The following is an 18,857-nucleotide window of genomic DNA, read 5'->3' as shown; positions in this document are numbered from 1 at the left end:
GAGAATCCATACACCGCAAGGGAAGATCCTGCAAGATGCAACGAAGATCCCTCGTGCTGCAACTAAGACCCAACACAGCCAAATAAAACAACAACAAAAACAATGATTCACTTACTTTGCTCTTTTGGCCATTTCATTTCCATCCCATCGGGGGCTGTATGGGTAGTTCTTCTGGGCCTGGGAATAAAGCTGTCCACTGTTGGTAAAGTGATAGACAGATTGGAATGTGAGAGTTGGCTGATCTCGAGGGAAAAACAGGGGCAGGTCAACTGTAAAGACAGAAGAAAGGAAAAGAAAGTTAGGGCTTAAATGCATCTTAATACACATTTTTGGCTAAATTCAAATGGTGGGTACAAGATTCTACTTAAATCATCAACACTGGTTGACGTTTAGGTAACAGGTATGGAGAGAGAACCCAAGAAATATTTTCCAAACTTTTTGGCCAATCCAAGTCAAGGTATCTTCCCTGCCTCCAAGGAGTTTATGATTCAGGTAGAGAGGCAAATCACCCATAAATAAAAATTTAACCAATATGAGGCATGATGTGTGAGTAGGCGCTGAAAAGAGTACTAGGAAATGGTCTCAGAAGCGGGGCAACCCCAGCCGCCTGCACTGCTGTGGCACTTATTACCCAGTCCAGTATTCACAGGAAGTTGTATATCTTCTTATCTTAGCTGTATATCTCTTTTAAGTATCTATTATATCATAAACTTATCAAAGGCTGGGCAGTGTCTTTCTCATCCAGAATTTGAAGAAGACTGTTCTTAAAGAATGGATTTGGAAAGGGGATCAAGAGGGCAAGTGATGATCTTTCTTTTTTACAGGAGATGGCAACTGGGCCACCAGAAAAAACAAAGTATATCACTTTATTTTCAATCTAGCAGTGAATTTTGATACTGAGCAGTTTTACGTTTTTCCGTATATGTTACCATATATACCTCCTCAATCAGTACGAGCTGCTTAATGGAATGCCACAGGGACTACATATGTCTACTGTTATAGTATATACTGATTTTAATATTTGCTATTTACAAATATTATGTGCTTTATGTTCATTTGGGGATCCTTTAACTTCATTTTTAAAAATAAAATGACTTCCTATTTTCAGTTCAGGCAAACTATCACTAAAAACACAGACTGTTTCGCTGTCAAATTCCTCAAGGCATATAATATGTATTTCTGTAAATGTTACTCCGAGGACACAGAATAGGCACATTAGTTTAAATAAATAATAACAAGAAAAATGTGTATAGACTTTTCTAGCTTTACAGAGTACTTTTGTATACTTTATCTAATTTGATACCTATAATTCCTTGAAGCAGACATTATTTTCACCAGCTGCATTTAATAAATGACATACTTGAGACTCCAAAAAGTTTATTAACTTGTTCATACCATAGCTACACAGAGGCAGGACTCAAATCTAGTCCTGTAATTTAAATCCTAAGCTCCTTCCACTGGCTCAGGTTGCCTTTTGCTCTTGGGTTTATTGCTCACTATGTCAAAATTACAACTTAGTAAGCTAAAGTCTCCACTGTGAAGGACGTACAGGGTTCATCCTTTTGGCTCCATGAGGCAAATACAGGAAAGAAAAAGACTACTAGATAGCTATACATGTATCACAAAGTCAGTCAGGGTGACCTTTGACTTGGAATAGGCCCACTAAGTACCCAAAATGATTTTTTGAAGGAAGTTAGGCTTGCAGCAAACTTAAAAAACAAAAAACTGTCCAGTTGGTAAGGCCTCTTAGACCTCTGAGTATATCTGACTCTGACTCAGTGCTGCAGGGGGTTTCTACAGATGAATCACCCCACACCAAAGAAAAGTGGCAAGATTTTGAATGTCCACTCTTTAGTCACATTTTCCAAGTGCCTCAATGCAGTTTCAATACATGTTTGTTTATGCCAAAGCAAAAATTTGGTAACATATAGCAATAATACAAAACATGAAAAACAGACTAATTTACGTGATAAGCACTTGGATTTAGAAAACCCATTTGAATCCCTTCATCTTACAGAGTTTGATATGAAATATCTTCAGTCATTTGGAATAAATGTCGTTTTCCAAAGCTGTTTATCTGTCTTCTGATTACTCATTTCATTTCCTCTGATTAATTTTAGAAAAAAATGCCTATTCACATATATTTTAATTTGATTTCAACTATGTTTATATTTTATATGTTTCATACATAAAATGAGATTCAGATTAATCTTCAAAGCAATAGCTATAGCACTGGTGCAAAATATTTAACATCCAAGTTTCCCTTCAAAACAGCAGTAATTTTCAATAATAAAATTCAATGGCAATAATTTACCAATTCAAAGTAAGTACAGTCATCATTCAGTATCCAAGCAATATAGATAATATCAGAAGCTTCATGACTCTTAAGCTACCAGCTTTCTGGGGCTTTGAAATGCATTCTATTTTTTGTTCCTGTTATTTTGTTTTATAGAAAATGAGTCGCTGGTATTTTGATAGGCTAAAAAATGATTTTCCCACCTAGTCCTGAAACATCTACTCTAACCCCCAAAATGCCCAATTAAGACCAGGACCAATTCAAAATACAAACAAAATTTTATTTACCTAAATAAGTGAGTTATATGATTTTAAAAAACCTGTTAGTTGATATGTACCAAGATCTCCCCAAAAGTATTTGATTACATGATTATTTTGCCATGGAGATTTTTCTTAAAAAGTGTAGCTGGAGTAAATACTAAAATTTGAACACAGTGGCTACATCATTAGAAGGGGTAGGACTGGTCAGAGTCCTTCAAAGATAAAAACTGGTAATCCACACATTAATTCACATATGAGAAAATAAAATTAAAAAAATATAAATATCTTGTTCAGTTTAACAAGGGCGTATCCTGCCTGGATCAGTCAATAGTCAGTAGAAGGATGACTTCTTTAAAAATGTTCTAAGAAGGAGTTAATAACTAAAATACTTATGAGAAATACTTTGCATTTTTCTTATAATAATGATTTGAATGGTACGTTAGTTAGAATTAAAAAAAAACAAAACAAAATTTGTTTTCCTTATCCCCAAATGCTTCTGACATTTTACATTTTGCCTACAGGCTACGTCGTGATTTTTCTGGCACATTAAAATGATGACTGCTGAGCCTTCAAACAGCTAAATCACTTTAAGAAACTTCTAGCTTCCAGGCAGTTTGGGCTCGTCGTCTCAGCCATGTTAAATCTGAGCATCTGAACATCTGCTTCCTTAGAATCCAACTCTACTAGCTCAGGTTTGATTCCCAGAGTAGAATCATTCCATTGGATTCAGTTACTCATTGTCAGCATTGTTTTCACAAGTGCTTCCTATTTCCTTCTTTCTGGATTCAGAGACTGAATTTTGCCCAGCTCTCGAGCCACAGAAGAAATGGTCCCCTCCTTGTTCAGTATGATTTTCAATAGCCATTTCCTAAGCATTATTTTCTTCAAGAACTTGTTGAAACGAGTCACAAACACTGCTAATTCTGCTTAACCCGGACACTTCACAGGAGTTGCTCACAGGGCTCTGACGCCCTGGCAGAAAGCAGAAATAATTAAGTTCTGCACCAGCTTGCCTCATGCTGGACAGTCACAGCAGTGACAGGTTCCACTGGTCACAGTCCCAGAGAACTGCCCGCCATGCAGCTTTGAGAGGCGCCGAGAAACTTTGCCGCCTCTCTCCAAACCATGCTGAAGTTCTGATGGTTTTATCTTCTCTAGTAAATATGCTTAACTGCTCCTAAGTGCTCGTCCTTGCACCAGAAGAAGACTTCATTAGTTTTATCTAAGTTCACAAGACTCTCGAGAAACTTCACTTCTCAGCCTCAGACCTCAACAATAGAAAAATGACACTGAATGGCCAAAAGAAAAACTCCACATTGTGTATCTGATCTACAGGACAGCTGCCAGATACTCAACATTTCAGGCTTTGTTTTAACAAGTTTGATCATATGGTTTTTCCAGGGAAAAGAAAAAAAATCTAATTATGGCAAGATTAGAATAAGGGACATTAACAGCAAATAGTGATAACTAGCAGTCTGGCACAAAGCACCGAGAGAATAATAAATAACAGCAGACTTAGGAAATCACAAAGCATCCCAGTGGGGGTGGGGGGGGGAGGGGGGCGCGCAATTCAGTGTGTAGGAACAAAGAGCTTGATCGGGCCCTCAAGCTATTACCATACATAGTGATGTTCACTCCCAATCTTGGTAAAGGGGCCAACACTCTTGGTTGCCTAACCAACAGCCATTCTCCATCTTTTTTTGTATGTTTAGACACCTCCTCCCATAGTCAGAGAGCATTCACTCCCTCAACCTTCTGTAAAACCAAGGCAAAGAAATGTGACTCAGTTCTGCCAATGGGACCCGAGCGGAAGTCGGCCAGGGGTCTCTGAGAAATATTTTCCTAATTTAAGACACATCTGGAGAAGCCCCCATTTCATTTTTGCCTAGATCTTATCACGTGAGATCTTGAGGCTTGGAGCTGGCACTCATCTCGTGACCATGAGCGGAAAGTCAGCCTGACATCACTGAGCTGTTGAATTTATCTCTTTCTGGTACCACCCACCTCTGGATTCCTTGTTATGTCAGACGATTACAAGACCTAACTATTTCAACCTCTTTTAATCAGGTCTTCTTGGACCTGCAGTGCAAGAAAACTAAAGGAAATGTTATTCCTTGCAGCTTCTGTTCAAGAAGGCAGGATAATTGTATAATCTATTTCAGAAATATTTCCATCAAGCATGGTTAAAAACATTCAAGGCGCATAAATAGGAAAGTTTTAGCTGTCTGGAAAATTCAGTTATGTGGGACAGTTCAACCCTTGAAAATGCCAGACAAATGAGGGGTTAACCATAATTGCTTCCCTGGAAGTCGCATCATCAAATATTTTCATCATTATTCACAAGTCAGCCATTATTTCATTCCTCCAAACCTTCCCAGCTCTATATTCTTGTGTGCTTGGGCTAGTATGAAAGATGCTTCGTGGATTCACTATGTGGTGGCTATGGTTATGTTCTGATTTCCAGTCCTCTTAGGCCCCTCCAGTTCCTCGAAGCCTCAATAGGAGCTAGTTTTAACCCCATGCTGACTGGCTGTAAACTCCGCTTCCGATGATGATTCCATCTGAGGTCAATTCTTCTTATGAGCAGTTTATACACGTCTCATTCTCAGGCTGCCCCCACAGTGGGCACACAACCAATTAGGGAAGTTGCCACTTATTGACTGACCACCCCTGATCTTACTAACTACACACTAAACCTCTGAGACACATGGATTCCAACCACTAGAAAGCTAAATACCACATATCCAAAATACTCACCTATAAGAAACAGAAAAGACAAGTTTTCCAATTCAGAAGTGTCCCTACTCAAGGCATTAAAAATCAAATGGAGTCTCTTTTTATCATCATTGCCTTACATTTAAGTGACCAAGAAGACCAAATATTAACCACATTTTAATACACTGGTTTTAATTTTTCACTTTTTTTTGTGATTTGATCATGTAAACAGATGACCTTTGGGGTTGTAGTAATACTAACAAACTAAAGCCTGAAGTTTCTTGGATTTTGCTGTAAATGCTAAAAATCCTAGCATGCGAGGTGACCGCATGATATGATGGAAAAGGTATACATAGCCTTTGGAGTCTGATAAAAATGGGCTTCAATTCTGAGCCCTATTCATTTATTAGTGGTGAGACCATAGGCAAAATATTTCATCTCTTTGAATCTTGACTTTTCTCACCTGAAAAATGAGGGTAATAATTCTTATAGCATTGTTGAAAGAACTGAACAAAAACAGAACAGGTAGTAAATAAACATTCATTCTTTCCTCCGACTCATCCTTTTCCTTACTTTGTATTTTACTTTCAGTCTAGTTTTATATACTTCTATATATGTGAAATTTCTAACTATAGCATAAATTTTCACAGTGTTTAACTATTTTGATGGATCTCTTTCTAAACTTTGTACAGACCTTTACATCTCAGTAAAAATAACATACTGAAAAGAATTTAGCCTTGATGACAAACAACACAGGAAAAGATCATTATACATAAGAGTCTCAAGTGTTAATAAGACTTCACCTCTAAAAAGAAATGATACAAATGAGTTTATTTACAAAACAGAAACAGATTCACAAACTTAGAGAACGAATTGATGGTTACAAGGGGGGGAAGGGATAGTTAGGGAATTGGGGATTGACCTGTACACACTGCTATATTTAAAATGGGTAACCAAATAAATAAATAAATAAAATGGGTTACCAGCAAAAACCCACTGTATAGACAGGGAACTCTGCTGAATATTATGTAACAACCAACACAGGAAAAGAATTTGAGAAAGAATAGATGTATGTATATGTACTGATATAACTGAATCACTTTGCTGTCCACCTGAGGCTAACACAACATTGTTCATCAACTGTATTCCCACATAAAATAAAAGGTTAAAAAAGAGAAGACTTTACTTGCTCTTTCACAAATGCCTTCTACCACAAGCCAGACCCCCAAAACCATTCAGTTAAAGAGCTGACATGCCTTTGAGGTGGTGCTAAAGTTTCCCCAGTGCTACTGGCATGTATGTGCTGTTCGCCCCCTGACCACAAACTTTATTTATTTCTGTGCCTTTCCCCAGCCAGCTCCTTTGCCACTTCTCACCACGGCCAGCCTGGTCTCAGTATGGTCTCTCTCTCTTGCCTCTTCTCTTTGCCTTTTGTCTACTTCATCCAGCCTGTGTCTCAGCTCCTGAAGAGTCAGCGTGCTTGATTCTCTATCCATAGGCTGGGACCTGGTGTGGAGCAGGGGCTGTATGACGTGAAGTGATGCCGTGTGAGCTCTGGTTCAGTCACTGTTTGGAGTTCAGATACTATCTCCTCCTCCTCTTCCACCTGCGGTTGTTTGTTTCCTTCCAGGTAGGTGAAGTTATAGGAAATCTGGTTCCTGCTTACATTTTGCTTAGCATTTGCTTTTGAGGTACTTTCTAGAGACAAATTAATAATTCTGACCCCCAATGAGTCATTCACACAAAACTCCAGAAGAATCTCACTGTGAAAGGGATGCCATAGTGTAGGCCCAGGAAGAGCCAGGTTCTCCCACCTGGCCCCATAAATGAACCCAGGCTGAACCATATCAGCTAAGCTTCTCCTGCCATGAGCTCAGAGGGGCTCAACTAGAAGTCAGCGTCTGCATCACCAAGGAATTAACCCTTGGGTCCCATCTCAGACCTCTGGTTCCTGAAAGTGCACCTGAAGTGTCTCTGATATGCCTCCCCAGCTGGGAATTACTACAGAAGCTGAGTGCTTCCAGGGGTAGGGGTCATGAATTAGTTATTTTATATTCTTAGCACTTGGCACAGGGCTTGACATAACACAGGAGAGACACTCAATAAATGCTTGTTGAACTAAAGGAACATTTAAGGGAAATGCAAAATTATAAACCTCAAGGAGATTCCATTTCATATGTATTAGACTGGCAAAAATTAAAAACACCAACAATCCCCAAGTATTGTCAAAGATGGGGAACACTGGAATTTCTCATCACTGACAATGAGAATATAAATTTCTATAACCTCCTGTACTGTAAAAGTGAAGATGTATAGACTTCATAACTCAGCATTACCACTCCTAAAATACTGCCACAAGTGCATAAGAAGGTAGGAGAAGGTTTGCTGTAGCACTGTTTGTGATAACAAAAATTGGAAACATCTTAAAGTGTCCATCAACAGGAGACTGTGGTACATTCCTCAATGGAATACCTTACAGCAGTTCAAACAAATGAGCTAGGCCTACATGTACCAACACAGATGAACCTCAAGAACATAATGTTCAGTGGAAAAAGCAAGTTATAGATGAGCAGTGTTCAGTATATACTTACAAAGTCCAAAAACATGCATACATTATTACACACTGCTTATGAATGCCTAGGTAGTAGAAGTATAAATACGTGCACGGGAATGATAAACACCAGATTAAGGAAAGAAGTTCCCTCTGGGGGTAATGGGAAAGGAGAGAGGGATAGGAATGCATCATGGAGGGGTACTCAGGGGGACGTAACCAAATTAGTAATGTGCTCTTTCTTTAAAAACAAAGTGAAAACAAAAGCAGAAGCAATTAGAGCAAAATATTAAGATTTGGCTTATTGGAGAAGGAAATGGCAACCCACTCCAGTGTTCTTGCCTGGAGAATCCCAGGGACAGGGGAGCCTGGTGGGCTGCTGTCTATGGAGTCGCACAGAGTCGGACACGACTGAAGTGACTTAGCAGCAGCAGCAAGGTGGGTACATGGTATTTGTTTTGGTACTTTTTATATACTCAAGTCAAACTTTATTTTTTTGGGCTCCAAAATCACTGCAGATGGTGATTGCAGCCATGAAATTAAAAGACGCTTGCTCCTTGGAAGGAAAGTTATGACCAACCTAGTTAGCATATTAAAAAGCAGAGACACTACTTTGCCAACAAAGGTCCATCTAGTCAAGGCTATGGTTTTTCCAGTGGTCATGTATGGATGTGAGAGATGGACTGTGAGGAAAGCTGAGCCCCGAAGAATTGATGCTTTTGAACTGTGGTGTTGGAGAAGACTCTTGAGAGTCCCTTGGACTGCAAGGAGATCCAACCAGTCCATCCTAAAGGAGATCAGTCCTGGGTGTTCACTGGAAGGACTGATGTTGAAGCTGAAACTCCAATACTTTGGCCACCTCATGTGAAGAGTTGACTCATTGGAAAAGACCCTGATGCTGGGAGGGATTGGGGGCAGGAGGAGAAGGGGATGACAGAGGATGAAATGGCTGGATGGCATCACCGACTCGATGGGCATGAGTTTGAGTAAACTCCGGGAGTGCGTGATGGACAGGGAGGCCTGGCGTGCTGCGATTCACGGGGTCGCAAAGAGTTGGACACGACTGAGTGACTGAACTGAACTGAACTGAACTGAAGCTTTAAATATTTATGATTTTTAAAAGTTTTTCAAAAAAGCAGACAGACATTGATATTCAGAGCAGCACAAAATAATCAATATGATTCCATTTGTATAAATTTCAAAAACAAGAAAAAATAATGACATATTGTTTATGGGTATATGTTACGTGATAGAAGTATCACATAAACATAAAATTCAGGGGAGTGGTTACTTCTGAGGGGCACACGCTTAGGGCTTCTAAGATAATGGCACTGTGTTCTATTTCTGAAGTCGGTGGTGTTTTATTACTATGATCCTTGTATATATATTCAAAGAAATATTATTTTTTTAAATGGGAGCATTTATAAAACTAAGAGGGTTTAGAAAGTTGAATGGTCTTCGGGGAAAAATAAGACACCAAAGTTGTAAAGAAAAATAAAATAACATAGAAGAAAATGGTGTGGAAAACCTGGAATACAGCTTACAGAGGCACTGGAGAAGAGGGACATTCTTAAGAACACTGTCAGGCTGGCACAGTCAGCTGGTCCACTGAGCTGCTCCTTTGCTCCCAGATTTGCTGAGTGGAAGGCGGAGTGCTGGGAAGAATGAAGGTGTCTGGGCCCTGAGCAGGCACCGGGGAAGAGGAGAAGTTCCCACAGCTCACGTGGGGTGACAGTGGAGGTGCGGACATGGTGTCCATGCTGAGGGAGGGGACACTGCTTGAGGTGGAAGCTTTGCAGAAGAGATGGATTTTGAGTTGGATCCAGAAGGTTAAGGGCTGATTCAGAACCAGAGTCTGGGGGATATTCCGTAAAGAGGGAAGAAGTCAATAAAGCTTTGATGTTGTGCAGACGTAACAATTTTCTTTAAAAAAAAAAAAAATTGCCAGGTCTTAGCTGCAGCATGTGAACTCTTAGTTGGGCCATGCGGGATCTAGTTCCCTACCCAGGGATCGAACTGGGTACCCCTGCATTGAGAGCATGGAGTCTTAACCTCTGGATCATCAGAGAAGTCATTAATTTTCCATTTTTATTTGACTCTTTTCATATTGCATACATTCAATTCAGAGAAGCTATAACCTGTCCTATTTCACCAATCCCACTTTCTCCCCACTGCCCTTACTGTTGCACACGTGGAGAGCAACAGGGGACGCAAAGATGAAGGAAGCCGATGCTGCCCTTGGAAGCTCACGGCCAAGCTGCTCTCCCTCCCTGGAGGAACCTTCCTTCCCCAGGTTTTCCTCTCGTCACGACTCAGTTTGTCGGAAATGCCTCTGTCCTACAACTCTGCATGCTTTCAACTTGTACTCCCAAGCAAGTACACATCAGGGCTGTCCTCCCCAGGAGAAAAGGAGAATGCCAATGGCCAAGGCCAGGACCAAGGGATTCCCCGCATGGGAGACCCTCCTTACCCCAGTGTTTCTCTGCCTGCTTTTCCTGGTTCATCCATTCCCTCATCTAGCACACATGGAGTGAGCACATCCCATGTTGCAGGTCCCAGGCTAGACCTGAGGACCCACGCTTCCTGGAAATGAATGGTAGGCGCGACACTGTGCGCTTCCTGTGATGTCCTCTGGTTTCCGTGTCCCCCGAGGATGCACCCCATTTGGATCCTGGCATTTCCTCAGGCTTGGCTTCTGCTTCAGTCCATATAAGCTGCTCTTGCTTCTGTGGCCTTCTTCCAGGAAGCCTCTCTTGCCCACTCTGTCACTAAGTGACGTGTCCCCATGATATAGTCTTGGCTGAACTGCTAACAATGAAGTGTTCCCATTGTAATTCTATATTCTCCACATGTGAACACTGGGCTAGACACACAGCAGGTAGTTGATGTATGTCTAGGAACTCTGCCTGGCAGAGACCATAAAAGTGAGGAGAGGTCAACGGCACGAGATGTGAAAAAGGAAGCATGTTTTTAAGAGATGCAGAGAAAAATCATAAATAGCATTTCAGTTCAGTCGCTCAGTCCTGTCTGACTCTTTGTAACCCCATGAGCTACAGCACGCCAGGCCTCCCTGTTCAACATCCAACTCCTGGAGCCTACCCAAACTCATGTCCATTGAGTTGGTGATGCCATCCAACCATCTCATCCTCTGTCGTCCCCTTCTCCTCCTGCCCTCAATCTTTCCCAGGATCAGGGTCTTTTCAAATGAGTCAGCTTTTCGCATCATGTGGCCAAAGTATTGGAGTTTCAGCTTCAATATCAGTCCTTCCAATGAACTCCGAGGACTGATCTCCTTTAAGATGGACTGGTTGGATCTCCTTGCAGTCCAAGGGACTCTCGAGTCTTCTCCAACACCACAGTTCAAAAGCATCAATTCTTCGGTGCTCAGCTTTCTTTATAGTCCAACATAATTTAATACTGTTTAAACTTTTATCTTTAAAAGAATGTAGTCACAGTAAATAAACTCCTGGCCTGGGAGGATTAAAACAGAAATCTGGCTAAATTAAGGAAGAATTTGATTAGAAAAATCCTTAAATAAGTTAAAATATATTCAAATGCAAAATCCTTGGCATTTAAAAGCTGGGCAAAGTCTTTAAAGAGTCATAAGCTTCTAATTTCAAAAAATCATGGATGATTTACCAAAGACAGATGATTAGAAGGAATAAGACAAATTCTGAAACGGAGGAGGACTGACACTGGTCAGTTTAAATTCCAGTCTTGAAAAATTAGAACATCCTGCCAGGCACAAATTTGCAAATAATGCAACTACTCCAAAGTGAAGGATGACTAACTAGGCTTTAAGGAGAAAAAAAATCTGAAACTAGTTATTTTTATTTTTGAAAGGGTCTGGTTATGAGCTTTATATGCTAGAGAAAATGGCAACAAGTTTCCAATTTGAGAAGCATTCCTGGAGAATCTACTATGAGCTAGCTCTAGGGGGCCAAGTTGAGTGTAGCCTGGTCCTCCCCCACCCCCCACCCCCGCCCCCGACCATCACTGTTCTCAGGCAGGAAAACGATGGTGGGTTATAATAGAGGTAGTAACTGCCTGGGTGTGGGGTGGAAAGATAATCCAAGGGCTTCTAGAAGGTTTGTTGGATAAGCAGGACCTTGAAAGACCACTAGGATTTGGACAGGCAGTTGCAGTGGGAGGCTTATGACAGGGAAGGGAGGGAGAAAGGTGAGGGGATTCCAGGCAGAAGGAACAGCATCAAGCAGTCAGAGCAGAGGAGGGTGAAGGGATGCGGGTGATCAGGGCAGAGGGAGCACTGGCCAGAGGATACAACGCTGGTGCAGGGGGACTTTGGACAAATACGCCAAACTATGGAGAATCATGAGCACAAAGCAAAGCAGTGTGGACTTTCTTCCATGAGCAGCGAGATCCTTGAACATTTCTGGAGAAGATATCCCACACCACCCACTCTGGTCAGAAATTTTCTTGTAATTTAAATACCCTCAAATGGTAGAAATCTTCTAGAAAGAAGAACGTTTTAGAAGGTACACATGCACAGATCACAAATAATTTATTATTTATTATTAGAGGAGTGCAGTCATTCACTTCTCAGTTCGGGAACCGATTCCACTTTACAAAATATCTCTTAAGACTTACTAGTGTGTCCCTTATGGTCAGAGGGAGGCTCTGAGTGGGAAGCTTGGCAATGGGCTGTCATCAGCTTATAGAAATCTTCTGTTTTCTCTCAAACAACTCTAACTTCCTATGAGGACAATTCTACAGCAGAGCCTGAGATTTGGGACTGGGTGTAAGACTGGGATGGGAAATAGTTTAGGTCAAATATGTGGCAGCGCTAGGAAACCAGAACCCTCAAGGGTGACTGTATGTTTCCTTACAAGACAGTGTTAGAATCCTGGCCACCCTGTCATTCCCCTATGCAGAAAGCTGCAAGAACTTATTTTTTGTGTATTACACTTTCCAAGCATTCTCCACTCCAGATTTATACTAGGCTGGGGTATCAAAATTACAGGAAAATGTCTGACCCGCTAGATTAGGTGGTTGTGGAAATGTTCAGAGATAAGTCACTCCATTCTTTGGTTGTTTTAGGTTCAGTTCCGTCTGGTGAGATGAACAGGAAAGAGCTTATCTCGGTGAGGCGGAAGGGTCAGGTGAAGAACACATGGTGACCAAGTTCCACTTAGTGATCATATAGCATTGGTAGATTCACTGACCTCTCTGAGCTTCTTCCTCATTGTAAAACTGGAAAAACTCTAACCTCCAGGTTGAAAATAAAGCATGTGGTACAGCATCTGGTGCATAGAAAGTGCTCAATAAATAAAGGTTGGAGCCTAAGGGAATGTAAGAACAAGTAGGTATAGTGGAGAGAATATGATCTTAGGAATTTGGCAGATCCAGGCTTGATTCCTACTCGACCGGTTATGACCTGGGTGACCTTGTGCAATTTGCTAAATTTTCTGAGTCTAGGTTTTCTCATCTTTAAAATGGGAGGCTGTTGGGTGATTTATAAGACATAATGAATACATGTAAAAGAATACTTGGCATCTAGCAGATATTCATAATGATAACTATTATTACTCACTTTTCTCTTAGAAGAAATTAAAACAAACCCGAGTCTACCTAATTTCTTTCTCCAACCTGACTTCCAGCTGAGAAAATACAACCCATAGATTAAAGTAGCCAGGTTCTTTCAATTAAGCTTCCAACTTAGTTCTGCCCATCATTTTATGTGGGGCAAATTCAGAGTCCTTGAGAACTCCCCATTTTTAATTCTACAATCTTCTTCTTTCAAATTGAAAAAACAAAAAACACAGCTCTGGATAATATAAGGTCAAATGGGGTTTTGCAGCAAGAGCTGACCAAAGACAATAAAACATTTGAACAGAGAGGAAGCCTGTTGAAAACTCAGACAGTTTTCCATTATGCTTGGATTAAAAAAAGATCAGAAACGTAATCAATCTTTGTATATTTAAAGATTGCTATGTGGTCCATGAACTATCCAAGTTTTTGTTTAGTTGTTTCTTTGGCCATCTCCTTAGTTATTATTTCTTCTGTGAGAATGGGAGGGGGATACAGTGGGAAAAATCGAAACTAATTCACGTTCTTCCTTGATAGCAACTCCATTTAGAAATTTCATTTCAGATGAAAGTATGACAGCTGTCTAAAATGATGTTTTTAAACTGTCATATTCTCCTAACTTGAATTATAGAGAACACATGTATAAACACAAGGTGAGCATGTTGAGGCAAGCCTTTGACTTAAGTTAGCTGCTTGACTTGTACATTCAAACGTAAAGGAATAAAATCTTTTTCAAGCAAAGGTTTTCCTAAGAGGAGCAGGCTTGTGCCCAATAACTGAGAACTCTTTCTTGCAAGCTCCAAAACTTTTTTTCCCCTTTCTATTGCTTTTTATTGAAATCTTTCCAAAGCAGCCTTCATATTTACTTCTTCCCTATCCCCCTTTAAATGACTTAAATCACAGTTATGAATATTAGCTCTCAGAGTGGGCCATACAGTCATGACAACCCAGGCCAAATGAGGTGTGTGTGCCTAAGTGTCTAGCATTCTGCTGTCTATAGTTTCTTAGTTCCCTCCACCCCCACCACCCAGCTCAGGCTATAGGTTAGGCTGTACCTAGAGACCACAGACCTTCTCTGAGCAGTTAAGCTGCTAGGGATCAGGGAACTAGTGCACCAAGCTTAACAGCAGGTGTAAGAGTCAGGCCTGAGGTCCCTGTGAGTGAAATACATAAACTTTGCAATACCTCTTTAGTCTACTCCCTTTCTTTCAGCTGTGTTTTTGACAGATGTACTTTCAGGGAAGAGCTGAGCTACGGGCAGGTGAGGTGCTTAAAGATCTCCACGTCTTGTCACAACAGAGGACAAACTCATTAAACCACAGTTCAGAAAGAGGCCTTGGAAGTCATCTATCCATTTAACTGAAAAGCCTGTGGTGTAGAGTGGTGAGCTGCCTGGGCAGCTGACAGAGAACCCCAGGGTCCTGACCCCCGATCCAGCAAGCCTCTTGTGACTCAGCAAATCTCCCTACAGGAACAACGTAAACCACAGCTACCAAAGCCGCTTTTACAGTATGACTCTGCTGCTGCTGTTGTTTAGTCACTGAATCCTGTCTGACTCTTTTGCGACCCCATGGACTGTAGTCCGCCAGGCTCCTCTGTCCATGGGATCTCCCAGGCAAGAATACTAGAGTGGGTTGCCATTTCCTTCTCCAGGGGATCTTCCCGATCCAGGGATTGAACCCGCGTCTCCTGCATTGGCAGGTGGATTCTTCACCACTGAGCCACCAGGGAAGTCCACAGTATGACTTTGGGTTCTCCCTTAACCCAAATATGAAAAATCTCTTACTAGAGAAAAGTTAGGCATGGTGGTTATTTTTGTGTTCTGTTCTAATAAGTACTTTTTTTTAATGCTAAGAAAAGGGAAGGAAACAAGCATTTGCTGAATACCTACAATGTGCTGGGTGCTTCCTGCCACATGGTTCTCTTGTCCCTTTTCACTAGGGAGGAAACCCATGCCTTGTGGCAAGCCCAAGAACCTTCGTGCAGCCAGGAAGAAGAGATGGTGCCAGGGTGAGCCCTGGCCCGTCTGGGACTGGAGTCCGTGTTCTATCACAAGTGCTACAAATTAAACTTACTGCTTGTTTCTGACATTCTGGAAGGAGTTTCTACTCAGGGACACTTTGGCTTATCTGCCATCTCAGCCAGAGGTTGCTATGGGCAGGCACGTTTTCTGGCCGTGAATCAGAAAGTGCGACTGACTCTCATGGTCCTCATAGACCAAGAGGAAGAACAGAATGTGCCTGCCTTCCAGACCTCACGAGTTATTCCTCTGGGTTCAATGAGCTCAGGCTTTTAAGGATTTTTATTTTTGATGTTTCAATTTCCTTGTTTTCTTTCTTTTGGATTGGGAAAATATTTTACGGTCATATCTATGGGGTTTTAATGGCCTTAGACCCTGGGGCTCACTTCTGTTCTTCTCTCATAGTTTCCATGACACTGGATCAATCTGTACTTCCCTTCCTTTTAAAACAGTTACCGTTTCCTTTCTCCATCTGTGTAACAGCTCCCCACAAAGCTCAGGTGAGGGATAGTTAACCTTGAAGGGTTGGCCCTGAGCTTTCCTCCTTTTGAAAGTCCCAGAAAGCTCCATCTCACTACCCTCTGATGTCTTCAAAATCTCCGTATCCTTCTGACTGCTCACCTGTGCAATCTGATAATTCCAGACCAGAGGCCTGGCGAATGTCATAACATACATTTTTTTGGCTTAAAAGTTTTCATATCTCATCTGTGATGTTCAAGGTGGCATATTATCCCATTCACAGGTAAGAACACTGAAACTCAGGAGCAGAAAGAAGCTCGTTTAAAATTACGGTTATGTGACAGAGCTGGACCTTGGATTCAAGTCTTCAGATTTTAAACCCATGGTTCTGACATCATCAGGATGTCCTACTATCAACAGGGGAAGAATCATACCACATGTATGAAATAAAAGCCGTAAGTTTGCTCATCCACACAGGCTGGGTCTAATATTCAGCCAAGCTCAGGACCTTTGAGTCACATTGACTCTTCATCCTGCTGTCTGCATCTCCGAAAGGCTCACTGTTGGTAGCACATCCTGGAGAGGATAGTCCACAAGGCCCTGTCCTACTTGGTAAGGTGGGAAGCCCATCTACTTCCATCATGATAAACAGAAGTGTGAATGGGTATTTTTTAAAATGCACTTTATGCAACTGAATATACTTTTGTTTAAACCTAAGAACAACTGCCAACGGTTGGCCTCCTATGCCAACCGTTTTAGGTCAGCTCCAAATACTAATCAATTCACACCTGAAGTAATTCAATAAGCTTTCTCTGCCTCCAGGAACTGCTTCTCTGTCTGTCCTACACACTGGAGCCAGCTTGATTACCTTAATTCTCCCACCTTGTTTCAGCCGATAGGGACTAACCACTGTCTCCTGGATAAAAACATAACTCTTAAATGTTGGTGGAGCAGCTCAGGAAAGGCCTACACAGCTTGCCCTTCTTAAGAGGGTGTGTGTGGTACAGCCCATCAGGCTTCAGTTAAGACTAAGGTCTGAATATAGAAGTTGAAGTTCATATACACAAGAGCATTGAAAGACAGATGTAAAGAATCAGATTAAGAATAAAAAAGAGAGGGAAGATCCAAAGGGCTTTAAAATAAAGTACTTTAAACCAGGGCACACCTTAATAGAACCTGATCTGGACTCAACAGCTAACCCCTTCTCGTTCAGCCTGCCTGCTGCTCTCACAGTATCTATTCTATCCAGCCCCACCCTTTCTCTTAACCTTATCAATGCTCTTGGTGATGGAATTCTCTTTGTTTCCATAAGCCAAAAGGTTAATATAATTTAGGTATATTATTAATTGGCTGCATGGAAAAACAGGTTTGAGTCTTTTGATGTTCAACTTGCTAAGTCATCACTTACCCTTAGATTAAACTAGAGTCTGCAAAGGGGTGCCCTGAGTAGGCACCAATTTGGATCTATAGGAGAGGTGTGGGAACCCCAGGTCCAAAGGAATCCTTCACCAAGAGATGTCATCATCTTTTATATGTGTGTACACACACATATGGGTTTCCCTGGGGGCTCAGTGGCAAAGAATCCACCTGTAATGTAGGAGACGTAGGTTTGATCCCTGGGTCAGGAAGATCCCCTGGAGAAGGAAATGGCAACCCATTCCTGTATTCTTGCCTGGGAAATCCCAGGGACAGAGGAACCTGGTGGGCTTCAGTCTATGGGATTGCAAAGAGTCGGGCATAACTGAGTAACCTAAACAACAACAACACACACACACGCATATCTAAGTACATGGAGGTATATATGTGCATGTATTTGGTTTAAAGAGCTCGAAAGTTTTAAGACTTGTACAAATGAGAAGACAGTTGCTTGTCTGAAACTCAAAGATAGTGGTCATGAGCATTCCTAACCATGGGATTCTTGACTGGTGAGAGTTGAGGCACCGTCTAGCACAGCATAGAAAGACCTATAGGGTTTTAACTATTTAAAAATCAGTTATGACTTGGTATGAGAGATGGATCATGTGCATAATGGCTTGCATTGGCAAGTGGATTCCCAGCCATTAGGCCGCCAGGGACATCCTACTGTGTTTTGTTTTAGATTCCAATCTGTCATAGACTGACAAAATAAAACTGAATGACTAGAAACACAATCATGCCCAGATGCCGTAGCAATGTCAAACAGCTATAAAAGTTTCTGTTTACTCGCAATGTCTTCATGCCTCTTCATGGTCAAGTAATCAGCTGCAGACTGTACTTCAAGCCTCAGGTCAGAGAGGCCATGAGGCGTGCCTGACGTGTTTTTGGAGCAGGGACAGTCCAGGCCTCCAGAGGAGCTCTCCTAGAACACGTGTGCTCGTGGAGGTGGCATCCTGGACCATCTGACCACCAACTAACTGTGGCCCTCTGAGGGTCTGCAGACTTGCAGACAGCGTCAAGTTCTCCACCACGACTTTCCCGGCTGCTCGGACTGCCTTGCAACCCACTGCCTCCCTAGCTAATTAGTCTCTCACTTACAGAGACGCTCATCTTTTGTTGGGAAAAAAAAAAAAAAATCCATCCTCCCATCTCTTCCTGATGTCCTCTGTCACTCTGGATCCTCTCAGGACAAATACCCGCTGTATCACACCGTTACCTCTGCTCTGACTCTAAGATAAGCCTTCTCACTTTCTTCCCAGAATGTTCCTGCCACCTCTTTGTCCCAAGTGAAACCTAGCTTTCCCCCTTAGCCACTCCCTTGAGTAGAAGCCACTTGTTTTCCCAGACTTGCCTACACACTCAATCTTGCCTCTAAGAAAAGCAACCCTATTTGAAGCTTCTATCATTTGGCTAGATCATTTCTGTTGATTCTCACTGTGTGTTATCTACTCAGTCTCCTGGTTACATACTAACTTCTTGAGAAATGTCTACACTGGCCTCAAGTCCTCCTTTCCACTCGGGTTTCTGTAACCATCCAGTGTAACATCAGCATCTAACAAGGCAATCTACCCAGCACCCATTTCCCTGTGGCCA

At 41.7% G+C, this 18,857-nt stretch overlaps 1 protein-coding gene across 2 annotated transcripts in view; it reads right to left on the bottom strand.

Annotated features, from left to right (window-relative positions):
• The window catches only part of BABAM2 (BRISC and BRCA1 A complex member 2), a 407,441-nt gene that overhangs the window by 36,650 nt on the left and 351,934 nt on the right, over window positions 1-18,857 (bottom strand). For both annotated transcript variants that reach the window (XM_061155072.1, XM_061155071.1), the window contains exon 11: window positions 116-269. In XM_061155072.1, coding sequence (XP_061011055.1) covers window positions 116-269 — 154 coding nt within the window. The remainder of the gene's footprint in view (window positions 1-115; window positions 270-18,857) is intronic.

Source organism: Dama dama, chromosome 11, assembly GCF_033118175.1.
Source record: "Dama dama isolate Ldn47 chromosome 11, ASM3311817v1, whole genome shotgun sequence".
In the NCBI taxonomy this organism is placed as follows: domain Eukaryota; kingdom Metazoa; phylum Chordata; class Mammalia; order Artiodactyla; family Cervidae; genus Dama; species Dama dama.
This window is presented reverse-complemented; position numbering and strand designations above follow the sequence as displayed.